The sequence below is a fragment of the Petaurus breviceps genome, unplaced genomic scaffold (genome assembly GCF_028583685.1).
Source record: "Petaurus breviceps papuanus isolate PSGF00001 unplaced genomic scaffold, PetGlider_PUasm1.0 189, whole genome shotgun sequence".
Classification (NCBI taxonomy): domain Eukaryota; kingdom Metazoa; phylum Chordata; class Mammalia; order Diprotodontia; family Petauridae; genus Petaurus; species Petaurus breviceps.
In genome coordinates, this window is record NW_027185809.1 from 2224464 (window position 1) to 2249047 (window position 24584).

Here is a 24584-nt window from a genome sequence, read left to right on the forward strand (position 1 = left end):
TTTCTTGGAGGATGATTTCTAGGTTCTTTTTTTGATCATGACTTTCAGGTAGTCTAATAATTTTTAAATTATCTCTCCTGGATCTATTTTCCAGGTCAGTGGTTTTTCCTATGAGATATTTCACATTGCCTTCTATTTTTACATTTGTTTGGATCTGTTTAACAGTATCTTGATTTCTCCTCAAGTCACTAGCTTCCATTTGCTCCAATCTAATTCTCAAGGAATGATTCTCTTCAGTGAGCTTTTGAGATTCTTTTTTCCATCTGGCAAATTCGGCTTTTTAAGGCATCCTTCTCCTCATTGCCTTTTTGAGCCTCTTTAGCCATTTGAGTTTGTCTATTTTTTAAGGTGTTATTTTCTTCAGTCAGGTTGTTGACTCTCATTTCATAATTTTCTTGCATCATTCTCATTTCTCTTCCCAATTTTTCCTCCAGTTCTCTTATTTGGTTTTCAAAATCCTTTTTAAGCTCCTCTATGGCTTGTAACCAGGTCATATTTTTCTTGGAAGCTTTTGGTGCAGGAGTTCTGACTTTGCTGTCTTCCTCCTGTTCCATGCTTTGATCCTTTTTGTCCCCAAAATAGGAGTCTAATGTCGGAATGCTCTGTTTGCTTTGCTTGCTCATGTTGCCATTCAATCACCTGACTTTTGAGCCTTTTCCCACAGTAGAACTCTGCTACCAGAAAGGGGAGTTTTATCCCAAACGCTGGGGTTTCCAGAACTGCTGGAGGTATTAGTTGGGTGCCCTCTCTGAAGCCTCTACATGCTCTGGCAGACTGCTCATGCACCCTAGGACCTCCACACTCTAGACCGCAATCCAGATCCAAGCAGGTTAAAGCAAGAGCGATTACTTCCCAGACTGGTTGCTTGCTTCCCCTACAATCTGCAGAGCAGGAGCTCTGAAGCAGCCATGTGGTGGGTGGCTGCACGGCTGTGGAGCCTCAGCTGCTTCTCACCCTGGGGCCAAAGGACAGATTGCACTCCTGAATTCCCAGGTCCCAAAGTCCACATTGCACTGACCTCTCACTTTGTCCTTAGCATCTATGGGTTGATAATTCTGGAAAGCACCACAGCTGCTGGTGATATGAAGTCCCTCCAGCCAGTGGCTGGTCAGGCTGCCCTGAGGCTAAAACCTCAGGCTCTGGGGCTGGGCTCGGCTGCTAGAGTGCTGCACTGGCCACTTTCTGCCGGGCTGTCCTCAGTGGAAGGCTAGCTTCTCTCTCTCATTTGGTGGGTTCTGTAGCTCCAAAGTTTTTGTAGTCATTTTTTACCTGAATTGGTAGAGGTGGGAGCTGGAGCCATGAGGAAATCCTGTTTCTACCTACTGTAGTGCTTTCAATAGACCTATCTCCTCTGCATTTCTCATCTCTCATATCAGTGATTTGTGCACAGGTAAACTCCTCAACAAAAAAGGGTCTGCACCACCTCTCTCTTCATATACCTGGTATGTAGCACAATGTTAAGCACACAACAGGAACTTAAATATTTTTGTTGACTTTTAAAAACTTAATTAAGAAAGTTCAAAGTGCCACATAATATCTGAGTGAGGAAAAGGTTTTTTCTTACAAAAAAATTTGGAAAAGTTTTACATAGGAGACAGGATTTCAGTTAGGTTTTAAAGGATGGGTATTAATTCAAGAGGAGAAGAAAGAGACATTCCAAGTAATATGGCACAGCAGAGTCAAAGATATATGAGGCAGAAAAAAGTTGAAAGCATATCTGAATGATAGAAAGAAAACTAATTAGGCTGAGGCATAGAATAAGCTGAGGCATAGAACATATATTAAGATCTCATTATGGAATAAGGCTATAAAGGTAGAGCTGTCAACAACTTTTGAAGGGTTTGGAATTCCATTCAAGAGTTTAAACTTTAATCAGGTAATAAAGTCACAAAAGATTGAATGGGGAACAGCTAGGTGACACAGTGAATAGAGAACCGACCCTAGAGTCAGGAGGACCTGAGTTCAAATCTGACCTCAGACAATCGACACTAGCTGAATGGCCCTGGGCAACTCAGTTAACCCCAACTGCCTTGAGGAAAAGAAAAAAAAAGATTGAATGGAAGTGACATGTGTAGTCGATGGAAGAATGAAGGATGGATTGGAAAGGGAAAAGAGTAGAGGTAAGAAGACCTGTAAAGAAGATACAGTGATGGTTCAAGTAGGTAGAAATGAGAAGAAAGAAAAGATTAAAAAAAAGAGCTGAAGGTAGAGTCATTAAGATTTGTTAACCTACTGGATTTGAGAAGTGAAAGAAAGGGAAGAATCGAAGATCAAGGTTTTGAAATATAGGAGACTAGTATTGCTATTGATAAAAATACTGAAATCACAAGAGAAGGTTTAGGGGAAAAAGATATGTTCAGGTTTAGACATGTATATCTGGAGGCATCAGCAGGATATCTAGGTAAAGGTGTGCCATAGGCAGTTGTAGATGGAGGTCTGGACCTGATAGAAGTGACAGTTGCAGCAGTGGGATTAAGGGAAAAAGAGGAGAAAAGACAAAACCAACTTAAGTGGTTCAGAAGAGAATGAGAAACCAGTTAAGCAGGACAGAGACAAGTAGGAAGACATCCAAGAACATAGTGTCTCTGAAGCTAAGTGAAGAAAGAGAATCTGGAAGCAGACAGTTTTCAACATCAAATGCTACTGTAGAGAGGTTAAGCAATATGAGACTGAACAAATGCCACTGGATTTGCTGTTTAGGAAGTCACTGTTGCCCTTAGAAACAAAATTTAAAGGGGTTGATTAAGAAGGAGAGGTGTCAGGTATAAAGGTTTGTTTGTGGGGTTTTTTTTTGGTGGGCAATTGGGGTTAAATGACTTGCCCAAAGTCACACGGCTAGTAAGTGTGTCAAGTGTCTGAGGCCAAATTTGAACTCAGGTCTTCCTGACTCCAGGACCGGTGCTCTACTCGCTGTGCCACCTACCCGCCTGTATAAATAGCTTTTTAAAGAAATTTGGCAATGAAGGAGAGAAATAAGACTGCACATGGATGATCAGAAAAGTTAAGTGAGGCTTTTTCAGGACTCAGAAAATTTGTTTGTGGGAAGAGGGAGAGGAAACAGAGACAAAAGATGCATGAAACAGAGAAGATGACTGCTTGAACAAGGCCCTGGAGGGAGGTGCAGGGTGGGGTGGGGGCATGTGATCAAGAAGTAGGTAAAGGAATAATAAGCTTAGTGAGGAATAGGAATATCTTTTTCTATAACCAGAGGGAAAGAGAAGAGTAGAAAATTATGAGGAAGAGATAAAGGGAGTTGAAGTAATTCCTGTCAGATGAACTTTTATTCAAAGAGTCTTTTCAGTGAATCGGGACGCTAAGTCATTTGTCAGAAGTATAAAGAACAATTGCATCGGTCATTTCTTATGATGCCCAAGACAGTGCTGGGCTGTGACAGGTGTCCAAATTCTTTGTGGGTGATGCTATGAGAATCAGCATGGTATAATGGTCCAAGTGCTAGATTGAGAGTCAAGAAAACTTGGTTTTGAATCCTGCCTCTGACAGCTACAGGACTCTGGGGAAGGTCCTCATTAAACCTGAGCATCCCCACGGACAAAACAGAGATAACAAGATCTGCAGTATCTCCTGCACAAGGATATTGTGACGCTCAAATAAGAACATATGAGATGTGCTTTGTAAACTTTGAAGTACTACACAAATATCAACTATTATTGTTCTAGGTATATATTCATAAAAGCTTAATGGAAGAAACAGGGATGGGCCACCTATGTAGAGAGCCAACTAGCCTGGCTAGAGTGAAGAGCTCATATTGCTAAACAGCAAGAGATAAGGTCAAATTATAAGGAGCCTTGAATAACAAGCTGAGGAATATAAACTTTATCCTGGAAATAGAAGGGCGTCCTTTGAAGTTTTTGAGCACAGGAGCATCATAATGAAACCACCATTTTACAAAGATAATACTCACAACAGGATGTAGAATCAGTTGAAGGGGGAAAGACAGTGGAAGCCAGGAAACCAAATAAAATGCTGTAGGAGTAGTCTGATAAACCTAATCCCTAGAATCATACACCAGTAGTGTATGTACATACAAGAAGTATTGGGAAGAAATTACTTATTAACTCATTAGACATAGTGGATGAGGGGCAAGGAGAAGTCAAAAGACAGTAAAAGAAATAATTTGAATCTACTATTCTGTTTGAGAGCATAATTTTTCATAGGGATGAAAAACTGTCAAAGTATCAATGGCTCTATGTTTTATCCTCCAAGAATATAAAGTAGAACAAGTATTTTAAATGTCTTATTAACTGGCTAAAGTAAGCTAACTTACCAAGGCAGGGTACCACTCAGTTTTCTCTGAAGTAGAACTCACACTCACAAATTTTCCTAATAATTCATCATTAAGACGTCTTTTATCTTCATCTTCTTCTTCACTACTTTCTTCTTCCTTTTCATCTTCTGTCCTACAGTATAAAGACAGTAACTCCCAATTAATTTAAATAACAAATATGAATGCAATATAAACTAGCAATAATGATAAAACTAGGGTGGTGGAATTCTAGCAAAAACAGCTTTTAAAACTTTCACTAAATATATAAATTTCTTGTTACGCCACTGTAAAGCATCTTCATGTTGATTTGGGGGGAAACCCCCAAAACAAAAGCAATTAAGACTTCAGAAGTCAAAATGTAATTAAAATTTCTACATGTTACAATAAAACTTGCTTACGTCTTTATTTTTTAACCAAGTGTGGTTGAGAGACAAGAAAGAACAACGAACACCATTTAACCTTTCCTTGAGGGATCTAGGGCATCACTACGAACTATTTGTTACCTAACATGTGATAATAAGAAGGATCCATGTCCTCAGGGAAAAGATCGCTACAGAGATGTGAAGAATTTTTTTTTTTAACCAAAGAGCGTATCTCTGTATGCTGGGCTTCTTCAATTCTTAAGTCTATGGTAATTTTTCTGTCAGTTCCTTTGACTCTGCCAGGATATCATTTCTTCTTATTTTTGTCATTGTACTTGCCTTGGGAATTGCCTAAGGATCTCATTTACTTCTTCAAATCTCCTGCTTTGAGACACCAGCTAACTAACTTTGTCATAATTGCATCGACATAAGAGTGAGCAGGCTCCGAGAGGGATCCGCGATCACAAGCGATGATTTAACACAGAAACCGCTTAACGCTGACGGTTATTTTGGTTTTTGTTTTGCTCTTCAGCTGGGTTTCTGAGTTGAAATTGGTGAAAGCTGCCTGGATGGACAATTATCCTCCAAATAAATGAGTTATTGCTGTACTAAACGTTACTTTGTTTTATATCTTTTTGTTATTTTCAGAATACTACTTTTTCTGTAATTATCTGTAATTTTTTTCTCTAAATATTCCTAATAGTAATATTGAGATTTATCACATTCAATTTAAAATTTAATTGTAGGGCTTCACTACTAGCCAAAAGAATATGGGTAACATTGAGGACTGTTTAAAATAATGCAATGTCTAACAAAAGAAGATTCGGTCTGCACTGAACAAAAGGCAATCAAATAGTCGAATTCCGGTTCATCTGAAATGTTAAGTATTTTTTTAGATTGAACTGGATTAATTGATTTAGTCACTCATAATCACTTTTTGCAATTGTGTCTTTCAACAGTTACAGAACATAGGAATAACAGTGTGGAAAAACTCACACAGGAAGAGAAGACCTCCTGCCCCTGTTGGACTTCTTTCCGATTACTGGAGTGCCAAAGTGCTCTGGATTTGTTAGTGGAAGCTGGTCAAGAGTCTAGAGAAGAGAATATGAATTATCTCACAGGTTTTCCACTACAGTGAGCTTGTAATTTTAAGATTAAAATTGTTTCCTTACCTCACTCTCTGCAAAATGTCTTTCCCCTTTGAGGCATAAGGAAGTTCGTCTTAATGTCCTTTCATCACCATCATCAAACACTGCAATAAGCCAAAAAGTAGCAGGGATTTTATTCAAATTACATTATAAAATACATAATGAATCTCATCATAAATAGTCAACTGAAAACTTTCTTAAAACTTTTTTTCTGAACCTATGATTTCAATGTTGAGGGAGAAACTTTCTTTACCAATTGCACTTACTGAGCAATTTAAGAGATGTAAAGAGTAGCCCAAGGGTCACAAAGTGTCAGATTTGCCCTGGGTCACAGTGTCAGAGATGGGTCTTGAATCTAGTGAGTTCTTCCTGACTGAGAAGCTTGTTATTCATTATGCCTCAACATTATATCTCACTGTTATCTCACTATGCACTATATCTCAACATGATATCATTACAGTTATTTGGTATTGAATATTTACAAAATTATTAAGACTTTATTATTTCTTGTGACCTGTATGGAAAATCACATTTGTTTCATTTTACAATGCTCAAAATGACACAGTTAAATGGCTTACTTTGATTAAGCCATCTTTCTTTTCCTATTCAAACTGAAGCTCCAGCCAAGAAAACTTGATTGCTATACATTTATTTAAAGCAAAAATAACAGAAAATTATGCCCCTTCAGTTCATTCTCTCTTTTCCTTAAAAGTAGTTCTACCAACTTGGTTCTTGGTAGCATGATTTTTCCCCATCATTTCTAAAAATGCTACTGAGTATGGGGAATGGCAGAGTATCTATCTGCAAAATATAATTTTAACCTAAAAACCTGTCTTTTGGGAAGAGAGGGACATTAATACACTAGAAATCAAGAATAATTTTTTAAAATTAAAGCAATGTCAGAAAAAAATCAAGTAGAACAGTAAAATATATTTATAATTTTACCTTTAATTAGAAAGGTATTTTTCATAACAAAATAAGCCAAAGTTACAATGGATCTTTTTTTTTCCCTCTTCATATTCTAATATTGTAAATACTTAATGGCAAAAAAACGGTCTACAAGCAGAGGTGTCAAATAGGTGGCCTAGAGTCAGTACAATAAATACTCTCTCCAGTGTGGCCTGAACCATAGTAAAATGCAATTGGGAAATATTTAACATAACTAAGTAATATTAACATGTGGCTTTCTAAGTTAATATGTGGGTATTTATATAAGGTTTAGAGGCCCTGTTTCTATTGAAGTTTGATACCACTGGTCTACACTTTAGTTATAAAGTATAGCTAAGGCCCATAAATAAAGTCAGTGTACCAGTAACAGAATGACTAGTATTATAATCATGTGACTGACTTTTGACCTCATGGAAATATGAAGTTCCTACTGTTCCAACTAAGGACATGTACAGATGATATTATAAATCAAAATAATTAGTATGTTACAAATCAAAATCAGTTGGTTATTCATTAAATTTGGGAAAATTTAAAAACAACTCAAATTCATTATCAATTTTAAAATTAATTACTGTAAAGATCATAAAGAAGAATGGAGAGGGGTGGCTAGGTGGTGCAGTGAGTAGAGAGCCGGCCCTGGAGTCAGAAGGACCTGAGTTCGGATCTAGCCTCAGACACTTACACACAAAAAAACTAGCTGTGTTGACTTTGGGCAAGTTACTTAACCCCAATTGCCCTCCAAAAAGAAAAAAAAAAGAACAGAAGATGAAACATACTTCTCTCATCTCAGTTGGCAGGTGGGAACCTAGGAGTGTGGAATACTACATATACTGTCAGACATAGCTGTTTTATTGGTCAGTTTTACTTAGCTGTTTTTCTTTGTTTTAAGGGAGGGTTCAGTGGTGTGTGCAGTATATCATGAAATGATCATAGTGTAAAAATAAAAGGCATTAATAGAACTTTAAAAAAAAAAGAATGGAGAATGCACTAAAATAACCATGGTATCATTCCAAAGCAATGTCTTATAACAAACAAGAAACTATTAATTTCCTTCTCGAGAAATATGCAGTCAACTCTGTAGAAATTAGACAATTCTAAAATTTAATCTTTTGAAGATTAATTTTTGTTAAAATAATTTTAAACTTATTTCTCATTTAAAAGATTCCTACTTTATCCTGGTTGAATCCAGTCTCTTCCCTCCTTGAAGAATTCTGGGAGACTGAACTCTAAATACCACTTCTATTGTATAGTTTACCTGCTCAAAAGCATTCAAAGATTTCTTTATTTCCTAATGGGGTCATTAATGCTTATGCCTGGGTTTCACATCCTCTATACTGCAGTACGCTATTCATAAACAACCTATCTTCCACTTCCTCCCAAAATTCACCTACCCCTTTGATCAGACTAGTCTCACTAAACTAAAAACAAGACCAAAAAACACCAAACACCATGAACACTTTCAATTCTGTTTCCCTCACAAGGAAATGTGCTTTTTCCCTTTCTTACAAATGTGACTCATCTTTTAGGAGCTCATTTCAAGTCCTACCCTCCTACATGAAGCCTTTTCTATTCCAGCTCCTTTTGACTTTCTTTACGTAGTGAGGTCATCACTAAGAGAAGAATGATAACAAAAAAGGATCTTAAAAACTTCTGGTATGTCCTTTCTTGTATATAATGATCTTTTCAGATAAAAAGTACCTTAAAAGGAAGGCTTTCAATGACATAAAAATGTTAAAAACTCTTTGACAAAATAGATGTTAACATAAATTTTATATATATCTAGCACAATTCTACTCTATTCTTTCTGAGACAATTACTAAAAAACAACTGTCATTTTAAAGAATAAGAATCATTAATATAGGGGCGGCTAGGTGGCACAGTGAATAGAGCACCAGCCCTGGAATCAGGAGGACCTGGGTTCAGATATGGCCTCAGACACTTAACACAAAAACTAGCCTTGTGACCTTGGGCAAGTCACTTAACCCCAATTGCCCTAAAAAAAAAAAATCATAGTATAAAATGTTGTAAAAAAATTCCTACCTTCTAAAATTTATACAATTTATCTCCAAATCCCACATTTTAAAAGTATTTTAAGGTTATCAAAGAATTTTATATCACCCCATCTAATATAATTTAGATATACAAAGTCTATGTCACCTTCAGAAGCTTAAAGTCAAAATGTTGAGATTGTAAAAGGCTTTCAGTTCAGAGTCTATGATATATCAATTCAACAAACTGATCTTCCTTAAAATGAAGATTTTAACAGATTAGTTTCAAACTGACTTAATGTTAAATCCTGCCTTCCCCTCTCTACCTTTACTTCTTTATGATATTTCTATCATATACAAATGCTACACACATCTACAGATGTAGATATAATAATTTCACAGCTAATATTTGTCTATAAAAAACTAGATTTGTGCCTATGCTGATACTAGTGCTGAGCTTAAAAGCAGATTAACAGAGAGCTACTGTCCTCATTAGTGATGATCACATCAGGACAATAGTTGATCTGGTTAAATAGCCAACTGTGCTTGAGTTTCATTGAGTTCACTGTTTTGTTCCTAAAGCTACTTGTTGCCTTTTAAACACTTCTCTTTTAATGTGCTAAAAAGCCTTTGAGATTCACCAGCACTAATTATATAAGCAAAAATTGGTAAAATTCTTAAAATTTGGTAGTCATTGCTAGGGAAAAAATATCCAAATGATTAACTTAGCAGACGCATAAATACAAGCATATATAACATATCAAAAAGTCAATAACTTAAAACTCAATTTGAAATTGAATCATAGGTATGAAATTGGCTAGGCCAATTAATAGAATTCTAGTGATTTTCAACTGGAAAATAATTAGTATCAACCAAAAGTTTTTAAAAATGCATTTGTGCTAAACTGATATAAAATGGTTGGAGTAGAGGAAAAGATTTTCAATTAGTGGGACTTTCTCCCTCAGAAATCTCAGCAGAAACACAATTATATGATTTATTTTTAAAAGCTGAGTAAAAATTACTTTTTACCAACTTTTACTATCAAGCCCTAAGCATATAAAATATGCAAGATTGATTTAACAAACATTTTTAAAAGCCTATTATGTGCAAGTAGCTGTTTTAGAGTGTGCGTATAGACCCCAAAATGATGACGTCACTGTTCTAATAAAGTTTATATTATGTTGGGTATACCATATACAACATCTATACAGATAGAATAAAGATAACTGAAGAGGAAGAAAGTACTACCACGTGTGGTGGAGGGAACATGAAGTCTTTATGGAGGAGAGGACACCTACTAAGGGAAAAACAAGAATTCTGGGAAAAGATGAGGAGGGACAGAGAGTATGTAGAGTTTTGGGATCAGCTAACAGTATAGTTTGGTTGGAACTTAGAGAATGTGAAAAGAAGTAATGTGAAAAGTCTAGGAAGGTAAATGGAACGTCAGTCAAAGAAATTTTTATCTCATCCTATAGGATAATAATAATAATAGGAAGTCACTGAACACTTCTGAGTGGGAATGGATATGGTAAGACCCATGAATTAGGAAGATCATTTTGGCAGCTATACTGAGGATAGATTGGAGAGTGGGCAGCTGGAAGACAAATTAACAATCTGTTGCAATAGTTTAGGTAAGGTAATGAAGGCCTGAACTAGGCAATGACAATGTGGGTAGACATAGGGAAGATGATGATTTCTATTCTGGATATAATAAATTTAGTGTTGCAAGGGGTTCATCCCAGTGGAAATATTCAGTAGGCAGTTGGCAACGTAAGCCTGGAAGTTAAGGAGTTAGATTAAGAACTCATTGTATACATATAGCAATCAGTTGTTAAGAGAGAGAGAACTGAACCCAGAGGGGCAGATGAAAGGTTAGAGAAAACATCTGGTTAGAAACTTTGTTACATGAAATAAAAATAACAAAGAAGGCAGTAGAATGCATTACAAAATTGTGCCAGGAGTGGTGTGCTACAGCAATCCATTAAACCACATCCTGTGGAGACAAGTCCAGAACACGACCATAAGAATCTCCCAAACCTTTTCTTCTCTCCTCAAGCCTCTCGTACCAGCCCTTCCCCCATACCTCTCCAACTGAAAATCACACTTCCTATCTGACACAGAAAGTGATGAGATTCTCAGTGTGCTCTTTTTTCCTTCTGTACATCTCAAAACCCACTGACACCATTCCTCATTCTCTCTCTGGTACTGTTTCATTATTTGTACCTTCAGTACATTTGGTGATTGAATGATGCCTTTCTGTCTTGTTTGACAGAACCGCTCCCACAACCGGCCTCGGCCTCTCCCTCATCTACGGGCTCAATCTTTGACTAGTGTAAACACACCCAAGTCTCTCCACCCCCCCTCTTTTAAAAAGACAAAACACACTGTCATCTCAAACCATAACATGCATGGTCCTCTTTCGGCTCTGTTTGTGCTTTCTCTCCCTTTGCTTTCTCTGACAGCCAAACTCCTAGAAAAGCTGTTGTGGTTTCCATGCCTCCACTTCCTCTCCACGAAATTCTCAACTTTTTCTCATGTGGCTTCTGTTCTTATCAATAACTGAAATTGCTCTGTCCAATGTTAACCAATTCTTTATAACCTCTGTGCAGCATTTGACAATGGTGACTATCTGCTTCACCAATACTTTCTCCTTTCTGGATTTTTGTGACATTTTTCTCTCTTGACATCTTTCTATCTTGTCTGACTGATCCTTCTCAGTTTCCTTTGGTGGATTATCCATATCACGCTCCCTAATAATGGGTGTACCCTAAAGAGGTTTTAAGCCTCCTTTTCTCTCATGAACTCCCACATTATCATGTCTATGCAGATGACTTTCTCACCTACTCCTAGGCTCTTTCCTGAGCATTAGTCTCAAATCATCAAATGCCAATTATAAAATTTCTACCAGACAGGCCAGACCTTTCAAACTCAAATTTAACTGTGTCTTTTCCCATAAATTCTTTCCTCTTCTGAACTTTCTTATTTTGTGGGGTACTACAATTCTTCTAGTCACCCAGATTTGCAACTTGAGTCATGTTAAACTCTTCACTCTACCTCACCTCACACACCCAATCAATTGCCAATTTTTGAAAATTCTATATCCATGACAGCTCACCTATTTCTCCTTTCAACTCACATAACCACCACCCTAGTTCAGACTCTCATCCTCTCTTCCCTGAATTATTAAAGAAACCTTCTAGTTAGTCTTTTGACATCTCCTCTCTCTAATTCAACCTCCACATTTCTGCCAGGGATTTTCATAAAGCACAGGCACGACCACATCATTCTATTGCTGCTCAATAAACTCCAAGGACTCCCAATTACCTTTAGGATCCAACAAATTTCTCTGGCTACAACATACCTTTTCAAGTTTATTATAAAAAAAGTCTATGGCAGAAAAGAATGTATCATATCAAATTACCATTTAGGAACTAACAACCAATTTCACTTTGAGAAATCATGAAGTTCCAGTGGCAATAATTAGCTTTGATCAACTTGGCAAGTCTTTATATTATTAAGAAACTTATTATTTTAAAATAAACAAGGCAAGATCAGATATAAGAAAAGAAGGAAGAGAGGAAACATGCTAATTTTGTGATTATGATTCAGCTATATAGTCAATAACAAATGAATGTAATGTTTGGGGGAAAAAAGATATTTAACTTCATTGCTTAAATACTTAAAATGGGTCTCCCCTCTACCAAAGCCCAACCCTATATTCAGACACATTTTAGTGAATTATCTTGTACTCCCTATCCCACTTCAAATCATCACCTGGTATCCAGACTTCTGGTGATGATCTAGCTTCTCTGCACCTAGTTAGGCTGGTATTCAGATGACAGACAGTAACACAGTCCTGTCCCTAGACCCATGCTCAAAGTCTTTCCAATTTCTTAGAGTCTGAAAATCATGCCATCAGAGGGCAAACTCTGGCAATAAAAGAGCCATATTAATGACACGGTGAGGTACTGATGTAGAACTGGAGATACTATATCATTATCATGTTTAATAAAGATATAAGCCAGGTAAAATCAATGTTTAAAAATGTTTACTACAGAATAATAACGATCTTGGGAGTTCATGATTGTGAATTATTATTAAAAGACATTTACATGATTTTTTAAAGTTTGCAAAATATTTATAGCCATTATCTTATTTAAGCCTCAACCTGTACTGTATGTGTCACAGGTCTCATATCTGTTTTTCAGATGAGGAAGCTGAGGATTAGAAAATTTAAGGGGCATTCTCAGTCAGATAGCTAGTAAATAGAGTGGCATTTGAATTCAGGTTTTCCTGACTCCAAGCCTAGCATAATACAGACAATTCCTCCTTTACAGACAGAGCCCCATTCTGCAAGAGGAGGGGGAGGTCCTCCGAAAGCTCCATTTACATTAAAGAAGGACTGGCTATATATACTATGCTGTGATGGCCAGAATGTAATCTGCTACACTGTTTCTATGAGAAATTTTGAAAGATTTTACTCTTCCAAATAAGCCCTCAATTTACTGATTTTAAAATTTTGACATATTCTCTTTTTCTTACAGAAATGACTAACCCTGTATTGTAGCTGAGATCAACCAGATTCATATTTAATTAATTGTGTCCTATTTTGAAAGCAATGGGACAAAACCAGTTCATTTTTAAAAGATGTAAAGTTCTCAGAAGATATCTAATTACCTAGTATTAATATATTATTAAAGGAGAGGGGATAAATGTTTTTCTTTACCATAGACAATAAATATGCATATTTATTCAAGCACTGGTCAACTGTTGAGAACTACACACTAAAACAAGTAAATGAAAGCTTCTGATATTTTAACATCTAAAACTATTTACAGTATCACTGGTTTAAAGCTAGAAGGGACCTTAGAGGTTATTTAGTCTAACCTTCTCAGTTTAGAAATGATGAAATTAAGTCCCAGGGTGATTCAGTGATTTACCTGGTCACATATGTACAGGTACTAAAAGTGCCAGGATTTGAACCTAGATCTTCTCTCTGACTCCAAGTCCAATGCTCCTTCTACTCTCTCTGTAACTGCTTTTCCATGAGAGAATATATAATCTTACATAATTGGTACAGTATATACTGAACTTTGATTAAGTGACAGCTCACAGCTTACAAAGTTATTTAAGTACATAGATGCTGAATAAAAAATAATAAATTTCCTGCCTGCAAACCTTAAGATTCCTATAATTTTTATTCAAATAAAGTACCCAAGAGAACTGTTTCTTTAATATTTATTTCAATCATGTTTCCTTCTGCTTTTATTTTTTCTAAACTAAATATATCTAATACTTCTTTTGAGGGGAAAAACCCCCATGTTTCAAATGCAACAAATGCTATCTTAAAATAAAAACACAAACTTATAGAGTTGCAAAGAACCTCAGAGGTCATCTGTATAAAGAAGGAGTTGCATTAGACCCTCTCTGGACCCCAGAGAGGTAAATATGAACTGAGGTACAGATTAAGCATTCATTCCATTAAACCCATCATAACGTATTCAAAGGAGACTGTTTCTAGATGTACTGTCAATGAACCAAAAATTAAGTACTCTCTAAATAGAGACACAAGAAAAAGTATAATAATTTTTTTCTTTTTGGAGGGCAACTGGGGTTAAGCGACTTGCCCAAGGTCACAGGGCTAGTAAATGTGTCAAGTGTCTGAGGCCGGATTTGAACTCTGGTCCTCCTGACTCCAGGGCCCATATTCTATTCACTGAGCCACCTAGCCACCCCAGTATAATAATTTTTAACTTAAGATTCCTCTAGTTTTTATCTTAGAAAAGCACCAAAGAGAACCCAATTTCCTTAACATTTATTTCAATCGTGTTTTCTTTTACTTATAATCACAAATCCATGAATAATTAACAGCACTCTATACAGTTACACCTTTAATGCAACAATTACCATACATAAATTTATGTTCTAAGAAATAATACATACATACACACACAGACATATATACACCCTGCACGTGCACGTATATACATAAGCAGTGAATGGAAATAGTATAAAAAAAATTAAAATTTTGAAAACAACATAATACTTTAGTATTAACTCATGCATGTACCCAGAGGTACATAAAGTAATATGTTTATATTCTCTACGACTGACACTATCAGATAGTGGGAGATCAGAGGGGATAGGAATGTGGTCAAGCCTAAATGTCAAAAATTCTTTTTTCTTTATTCATTTCATTATTAATTCAATAAAAGTCTCTTACCAATATAACTATGTATAAGTATTGTTTCAGTAATCCATTGAAACAACTCCTTATATATTTGTAACAAATTCTTCAATAACAAACTGTCAGAAATATTGCTACTAGAGAGAGATGCAAAGGAATACATCCCAAGAATCTGAAATGGTATTATGGTATGAAAAGGTTATTAAATGCTATTTAAATTTACATAAATATGCACCTGGCAGTATTAAACCAGAGGGAGAAGTCAATGGGTTCAGTTTAGGGGAACAGAGTCCATGGTGAATTGTGGATCATGTTTAAAAAAAATATATAAAGGGAAGGAGCAAAAAAAAGATATCTGTATATGGAAAAGTTCCAGCTCCTAGAAGAACTCACTGGATGACATTTTGTTTTACTCATCCCCAACAGCACCAGAAAAAGCAAAGCCCCCAAAGGAGAGGTTTCTGCTTGTCTTTCCAGGATAGCACTCTGTGTGTGTTTCGGGGTGGGAGGATGAGAGAAGTAAAGGAAGAGGAATATCCATCTCTTCTGATCCCTACTCATTAGTCTTTACTCATCTATCATTCAAATATCAGATTGTTTGCCTTCAAAGGTCCCTATGCATCCCCCCCAAAAAATTCTCTGAACTCATTTAAATTAAAATATAATGAATCAACTAGTAATAAGAGAGAAAATATCAGATTTCTTCCTGTTTTTCACCCAATTTTAAGACTTGGAGGAACCCTACAGATATCATCTAATCCAACTTCTGTTTTTGGAAGAGGCTGTTTTGATATGGTGAAAGAAGTTAAGAACAGGATCAGCCGAAGATCAGAAAGGCAGAAGAAGGAGGTGATGGTGGTGGTGGTACAAAGGTTATCACTAACTAAAAGAAGGTTCACAGATTTCACAACTTGCTTAGGGTTGGCCCTGATTGTCCAACTGTACTCAAACAAACACTAGTTGTTCAACAAAGTATTTTTGTCTTCTGCAGCTGTGCACACATGCAGCTTGGCAATAACATTGATGCTGAGCTGTATGATTTATGAAGTTTTATTCATACAGCTGACTGTTACAGAGTAGCTTATTTCTCAGAGAACTGGTGCAAATCAGAATGGTGCAATGGGAAGAAGCATGCGATGTGGAGTTCAAATCAGACCTGGGCTTTTGTTTGTTAGTTACTACACGTGTGACTTTTGAGTAAATCACTTCTCTGTATTACTGTATGTAGTTACTCTGTATCTACTTTACAAATCTATTATATTATTATATGTCTCTCTATATTATCATATCGGTTATTATCTATCTATGTATCCACAGTATATGCCTGCACGTGTACAGGTCCCCTTCCCTAGGATGTAAGTTCCATGATGGCAGGGGCTGTTTTACTTTTGTTTCTGTGTTTCTAGAATTTACATAATGCTAAGTACATGCTTCATAATGCTAGCTAACTGACTGCTGCTAAAATAATCTATGAGACAGTTAGGTAGCTTGCAAAATAGAGTGCTTGGCCTAGATTCAGAAAGACCTGAGATCAAATCAAACACTAGCTGTGTGTCTCTGGCACGTCACTTAACCCAGTCTGCCTCAGTTCCTCATCTGTAAAACGAGTTGGAGAAGGATAAAGCAAACCACTCCAGTATCGTTGCAAAGAAAACCCCAAATGGGGTCATGAAGAGTTGGACACAACTAAAATGATGATCAACAACAAAAATAATCTGGGGGAGGTTAGGTGGTACAGTCAATAGAGTACCAGCCCTGGAGTCGGGAGGACCTGAATTCAAATCCGGTCTCAGATTAACTTAAAAATTACTAGCCATGTGACCTTGGGCAAGTCACTTAACCTCCCTCCAAAAAAGCAAAAAACCGACAAAACAATCTGTTTCAGTGGAGGGACATCAAATAAATTAGAGATCTATGAAGTTCTAAAGTAGAAACCAGAGGGCACATTGTGTAATACCATATAAGGTCTATAAGGTCAATAAATGACATCATTAAAAAAGTGATGTCTCCATTCAATTACAATTTTACAAGTAAGTGTATTATAATAGAATTATAAAATAAAACCCAGCTAATAAGAAATTTAAAAGCTGAGAATTCTCATGGGAATATTCATTCATCTACGATTAGAATTCATATGCTTACAGACACAAGATAAAGAAAGCCAAGACTAACAGTATTAGAAGCAAATTAATGCTATTACTTCTAATTCTGACAAAAGTATAAAGATTTTAAAATTTACTTTAATATAACTACAAAATAACATTATCAGTTATAGTAGCTCAGGTAACTAAATAGATATTGCTCAAATTTGTCGCCCCAAGCAAGAAGCAATTTATACCACCTGAAAAAGTAACCACATCAGTGAAAACACAGACGCACACAAATGCTGAAGAGTAAGTTTAAAAGGGGCAATCAGAAATAACTGAGAAAAGCTATAACTCTGACAATGCACAGAACAGCTAACTAGTGGGAAAGCAATTCAAAGTACAAGTTGGCATATCATTTTAAATATAAGTGATAGACATTTTATGCAGCATAATTTCATTTATATAACTCAGAAAGGGTATGACTATAGAGTAACAAGTTAACACAACAAATCACATGGAAAAACTGGGTTTTTTCTTTCAATTATGACAACTGAGTAATTCAGATAGCCGAAAACCAAAGAATGCATTAAAATCACACCATAAATAAACTCAGCAATTTTGTATTATGTTTTATAGTAGGGGAAAAAAAATAGCTCAGGAGTCTGAAAGCCTGGTTTCTAGTCCTTGCTCAATGTAGACAATAATCTTCTTACGTGACCTTGAACAAAACACAACTTCCTGGAAGGGGCAGCTAAAGAGTACCCAGGACTGAAATCAGGAAAATTTTTGTTTAAAGCCAACCTTACCCACTTACTAGCTATATGACCCTGAGTAATATTATTTGTGTCAATCTCCTGATCTGTAAAATGAAATGGAGAAGGAAATGGCAAGCCATTTCAGTATTTTTGCCAAGAAAACCTCAAATAAGGTCGCAAAGAGTAGGACACAACTGAAAATGACTAAACAACAACAATAAAAAAATGAGACTTAATTCTATGCCCTTCTGTAGTGTGGTCATGGAAGGCACCAGTAGGTGTTCTCAATAATTAAATAACTAGTATTTAAAGTAAAAGAATACATATTAAATGGTCTTGTTGGCTTCTAAACTAATTATCCAGATTGTTAGGTGTACTAGAATTTCATTTGCTAACAAATAACAGTCTAATAGGTGGACCGTGACCGAAGACTTGCAAATCTTTTCTTAATAGAGAATTTCATTGTAACATGAGTTATATTTTACTTGTATGAAGAAAAAGACCAAATAGATTCCAGTAGTTCTGCAAATGGAGACTAATACACTAGCACTGAGTTTGGGGGAGGTTGTTTTGTTATTCATTCATTCCTTTATTTGAGACTGGGTCTATTTCACCCAGGCTGACAGTATAATGGCCACTTATGGAGCTCATCTCCAATACAAATCAACAGGGATGTGTTTATTAACCTGTCCTGTTCTTTCAGTTTGGGTTGCTTCATCCCTCATTAGGCAGTCTGGTGACTTCCCGCTCCTAGGAGCTGCCTGTTTTGGCTGGACTTGTTGAGGAAATCCAATCAGCTTTACCTAGAACAACTCTGAACCTCCAAATTGCAGTACTCCATCAGCATCAGATTCCTCTGCAGTAGGGATTATAGGTGTACCCATGTGCCTGGCAACATATCAGTCTGAAGACAAACTGCACTCTACAGTAAGATTTCTTATTCAGTATTCTACTTGCTAGAATTTCCATTAATCTACAGTACAATGGTAACTGATATTCAAAATAATGAAATGATGACTATGAGACACACTACAAAATCAGTAATATATAATTAAATTATGTTTAGAATAACTTTTAGTATTAACTGATTTCTTATTCCATCAAGTAAGAGAACTAAGCACACAGTGGCTAAACATGTAATATTGGCATTAGAGAACAAAGGCAACACTCATGTGATTTACCAAGATTTTACTATATATTTAGGGTAGGCCTGCACAACTTGCACCCCACAGCAGCTTACAACTGCCCAAGGATTTTGGGCAGCCCATGAAAAATGTAGGGGAAAACATCTTTTGCATGTAAAAGGAAATCCTTTGGCATGCTGCAAGCAGCCCTCAGTTGTATGTGGCTCACTGGCTGCAAGTTGTGCAGGCCTGATTTAGAGAAATAATTTCACCTATGGTATTCTTGAATACATGTAATAAGAAAGCGCATTACGAAGTTCTGTGTTTCACTGTGTTGAAATGGTTTTTGTCCATAATCAAAAAAGCCTAAAAACATTAATAATACATGATCTAGTTATTTTTATTCTTTTGACCTTTTGGACTAGTTACTACCACTTTATTTAAAGAGATGAAGAAATTGGAAAAAACAAGACTGAAACACTTAAATGTAGGTACTGCTTTTTAACTGATATCTCTCCTATTTTTTCTTTCACTTACAGCTAGAGACTGAAAAGGACAGTAGCAGGAAAAGGATGTTGTTGTTTGAAGTTTCAGTCATTCAAATATCAACACGCTTCTATTCTTAGGATCAATCAAGTCATTCACTTATTAGAGAACCTATTTGCTTCCCTTCTCACAATCCCATTTCTGGAACTGATTTTCCCCTTCCCTCTCTCCTACCCCCAATTTCCTTTTCTACCTTTCTTCAAAACCAGAAAGTCATCTCTCCGTCCTCGAAATTTTCACAGTGTTTTGCCCTGCTCTTCCTTTGCATTTATCTCAGTTAACTCTGTATCAGTCATTGTGCAGTCATATTTCCTCCTATCAGACTGTAAAATCCTGGAAAGGAAACACTGTATTCCACCACAATGCCCATTTGGTACATGGACATGCACACAGCAGGTGTCTAATACATGGTTCACTGAAATTAAATGAATGACTGGAACTAAGGAGATCATTATGAGCTCTAACCATATTTCACTGTGTATCTCTAAACACAGAAATGATAACTATTCTACATGTCAGATTTCTCATCTGTATTAATATGGTAGTTAATAACTTCCAAATTATCATTTGGTATCTTTGTTCAAACTGTTTGAAGTACTCCATAAAACGATGTTAGCTAGGGGAAAGGGAGGAAGAGGAGGAGGAGAGAGAGAAGCAGAGAAGGGAAAGAAGAAAGAGGAGAGGGAGAGAAAGGGGAGAAAAGGATGAAGGGAGAGACAGGGAGGGGGACAGGGGGAGAGAGAAAGGGAGGGGAGGGGGGAACAAGGGAGAAGGAAGAGAGACAGAGAGAGAAAATACAGTTAAATTGATGCACTTTCCAGCAAGGGTTAATTGGAGATCTTTAACAGTATTGACAGTAACATCAACACTTTGTAAAAAGCCATTGTTCATTGTTTCATATGCAACTTTTGGTCATTAGCGAGTAGGAAGACTAAATAAAAGATTAAACCAGTAATATGAAAGTGTTCTTAAAAGTTCTTAATAGAACCCCAGACTTACAGATGTGATTTTAGGGAAAATGAAATCCTTCAAAAAGCTGGCAGGACACTGCTTTTTTATATGCAACATATTTTTTGATCCCTCTATAACACTATGTTAAGAATTAGATTCAAATAAAAATGTCAAGAACAGGACTCAACCTTTCCACAAGCAGCATTAGGTTACATGAAGAGAAAGGGATCTCTTCCAGTTGTGAGTTCCCTCCAATGATGTATATCACAGTCACATAAGCCTGCCTGTCACATGTGACTCCTGTCAGGGTCTTCGTCTGAGTTCATCAAAGGGGTCTGCCCAAAGGGCCAGAAGTCTTCCCTGAGTTATCTTGGCACTACAAAGATATCAGCGGAGCACAGGGGCTTTCTACTTGTTCTCCTTTACCTATCTTCTTTTTTATCATACATTACTTTGATTAAAAATCTTTTACTCTTTTCCTGTGTGAAGTTCCACATTACTTACATGCCGTGCCATATTCATACCTGTCACAGCTTTCTTTATTGTCCTAGGTAAAGTGTTTTAATTCACTGGAGATTTTTATTCCACGTCTTCTAGCCATAAGCAAAGCTGAAAAAAAGGTCTTTTAAAAGGTAGGCCCTTTGTTTCCAGGGGAAGTTTAGGGTCATTAGTGGAGATCTGCTATTTTCCGAGGGAATTCAGCCTGCTCTCCTCCTCCTATTCAACTCTGAGCTGAAGTTGCTGTTTATCTGTCCCATAAAGACAGACCAATAAAAAAGCTCTTTATAAGTTGTCCAAATACATGTGACTTCCATACATGAATGATAAAATGGATAGAAAATAATTGCTTCTAGGAGGCTCTGCAATGAAGAATGGCTTGATGCAGCCAGAAACATCATTAAAAAAATTTCTTTTGAGTGCCAACTGTGTAAGGTGCTATGTGTAAACCAAAATTCACATTGACTAAATGAAGCTTGTATTTTTTTCTGGGGGGCGGAGTCAAGATGGCAGAATAGAAGCACGACCTCCAAGCAGCTCTAGCTTCCACCTTTCCCAATCAATGTAAAGAGGGGACTCTGAACAAACTTTGGAGCTGCAGAACCCACAAAATGACACAAAGAAGCTGACCTCCCGCTGAGGACAGCCCGGCAGGCCAGCAGCAAGCAGCCAGCCGGAGCCGAGACTAGCCCCACACCAAGGCTTTAGCCCCAAGGCGGGCCTGACCAGCCTCTGGCTGGAGGGACTCCAGATGCGCAGCAGCTGTGGCCATTTCCAGAATTATCAACACATAGATGCCAAGGACAAAGTGAGAGGTCAGTGTAGTCTGGGCTTTGTGACCCAGTAAGTGGGAGTGCATCGGCTTTTGCCCCCAGGGCGAGAAGCCTCTGAGACACCAGCACAGCCAGCCAGCACCACGTGGCAGATTCAGCTCCTGACCTGCAGAGTGTAGGGGGACCAAGTGACCAGTCTGAGGGGTAATTGCTCTTCCTATAACCAGCTTGGATCTGGGTTGCAGTCTAAGGTGGAGGTCCTGGGGTGTGTGACCAGCTTGCCAGAGCATGTGGAGGCCTCAGAGAAGGCACCCATCCAATACCTCCAGCAGCTGAGAAAACCCGAGCGTTTGGGATGAAAGCTCCCCTGTCTGGTGGCAGAGTCCTACTATGGCAAAAAGCCCAGGGGTCAAGTGACAGAGGGGCGACATAACCAGGCAAAGGAAATAAAGCAGACAGAAGATTCCAACAGTAGACTCCTATTTTGGTGACAAAAAGGAGCAAAGCATGGAACAGGAGGAAGACAGCGAAGTCAGAACTCCTGTACCAAAAGCTTCAAAGGAAAATATGAGCTGCTTACAGGACACAGAGGAACTTAAGAAGCAGATAAGAGAAGTGGAGGAAAAATTGGGAAGAGAAAAGACAATGATGCAAGAAAATTATGAAATGAGAGTCAACAGCCTGACTGAGGAAAATACCACCTTAAAAAATAGACAAACTCAAATGGCAAAAGAGGCTCAAAAAGGCAATAAGGAGAAGAATGCCTTAAAAAGCCGAATTTGCCAGATGGAAAAAGAATCTCAAAAGCTCAATGAGGAGAATCATTGCTTCAGAATTAGATTGGAGCAAATGGAAGCTAATGACTTTATGAGAAATCAAGATGCTGTTAAACAGATCCAAACAAATGAAAGAATAGAAGGTAATGTGAAATATCTCATGGGAAAAACCACTGACCTGGAAAATAGATCCAGGAGAGATCATTTAAAAATGATTAGACTACCTGAAAGCCATGATCAAAGTAAGAACCTAGAAATCATCCTCCAGGAAGTTCTCAAAGAAAACTGCCCTGATGTTTTAGAACCAGAGAGCAAAATAGAGGTTGAAAGAATCCATTGATCACCTCCCGAAAAAGATCCCAAAAAGAAAACTCCTAGGAATATTATAGCCAGGTTATTGTTTTGCATTAACTACACATATACAACCTATACTGAACTGCTTATCTTCCCAGTAAGGGTGGGTGACAAGGGAGGAATGGAATGAATCTTTAATTAAAAGTAAAAAAAAAAAAAAAAAAAAAATATACATATACTATTATTAATAGTATTTTACATGTAATTGGGAAATAAGATATACAGGCACTAGGGCATAGAGATCCACCATGCCGTACTGGTAAAGTCGAAGGGGATATGGGAGAAAATATGGGAGAGAGCAGATTGGAGGAGGGGATATCCTGTGAAGCTGCTATTTTGGGGCAGTGGGTAGGGGAAAATGGGGAGAAAATTTGTAACTCAAAATCTGGAGGAAATGAATGATGTAAATCAGAAGTTAATAAAGCATTTGAAAAATGGAAAAAAAAATAAAGAAAAAAAAAGTATTTCTTTCCTAACAAATAGTAAGGGGTAGCGGATAGATTTCTGAACTCTTAAGTTCAGGGTCTTCCAAATCAAAAAATTTTTTTTTCCAAATGCTTTATTAACTTCTGGATTACATCATTCATTACCGCCAGATTTTGAGTTACAAAGTTTTACCTCATTTTTCCCCTACCCACCACCCCAAAATAGCGGTCCCACAAGATATCTCCTCCTCCAATCTGCTCTCTCCCATATCTTCTCCCATACCCCCTTCAACTGTTCCAGTAGGGCATGGTGGATCTCTATGCCCCAATGCCTGTATATCTTATTTCCCAATTACATGTAAAATAGTATTAATAACAGTATTTATATATTTTTAAACATTTAATTTTAGAACTCTGAATTCCAGATTCATTCCCTTCCTCCCTTGTCACCCACTCTTACTGGAAAGATAAGCAATTCAGTATAGGTTGTACAATGTGTAGCTATGCAAAACATTGTCATAGTAGATATATTGTAAAAGACTGACTATATTTCCTTCCTTCCTATCCTACCTCCCACTAGTTCTATTCTCTACTTTGATCCCGTCCCTTTTCAAAAGTAGGTACTTCCAACTTCTCTCCCCCACCAGCCTGCCCTCCATTCCATCATTCCCCCTCTTATCCCCTTCCCCCCTACTCTCCTGTAGGGTGAGATACCCTATTTAGTGTGTATTTCATTCCCTCCCTGAGCCAAATTCAGTGAGAATAAGGTTGACCCATTCCCTTTTGCCTTCCTATTCTTCCCCTCCATTATAACCGTTTTCCCTTGCCTCTTCTATATGAGATAGTTTACCCCATTCTGTCTCTCCCCATCTCCTCTCATTATATTCCTCTCTCACCTCTTAATTTCACCTTTTAAGTATCATCCCTTCCTATTAAATTGGTCCTGTGCCCTCTATCTATGCATACCTGTAAATATATTCACATATGTATTCATGTGGCCATATCCCCTCCTATATAGACATATATATGTATATATATATACACGTGTATGTGTGTGTGTGTGTGTATATACATATATATATATATATATTTCTATTCCCTTCAACTATTTTCATACTGAGAAAAGTTTCATCAGTTACAGTTATTGTTTTTCCTTGTAGGAATGTTTAATAGTTCAACTTTGATAAGTTCCTTATGATTTCTTTTCCCTGTTTACCTTCTCGAGCTTCTCTTGCTTCTTGTGTCTGAATGTCAAATTTTCTATTCAATTCTGGTTTTTTCATCAACAATGCTTGAAAGTCCTCTATTCCACTGAATGACCTTATTTTCCCCTGAAACATGATACTCAGTTTTGCCGGGTAGGTGATTCTTGGTTTT

At 37.1% G+C, this 24584-nt stretch overlaps 1 protein-coding gene across 3 annotated transcripts in view; it reads right to left on the reverse strand.

The window, feature by feature from the left end:
* Positions 1-24584, reverse strand: part of ARID4A (AT-rich interaction domain 4A) — a 92171-nt gene that overhangs the window by 56963 nt on the left and 10624 nt on the right. For all 3 annotated transcript variants that reach the window (XM_069091800.1, XM_069091801.1, XM_069091799.1), the window contains exons 5-7: positions 5820-5899; positions 5644-5738; positions 4286-4418 (exon numbers count right to left, since the gene is read on the reverse strand). In XM_069091800.1, coding sequence (XP_068947901.1) covers positions 4286-4418; positions 5644-5738; positions 5820-5899 — 308 coding nt within the window. The remainder of the gene's footprint in view (positions 1-4285; positions 4419-5643; positions 5739-5819; positions 5900-24584) is intronic.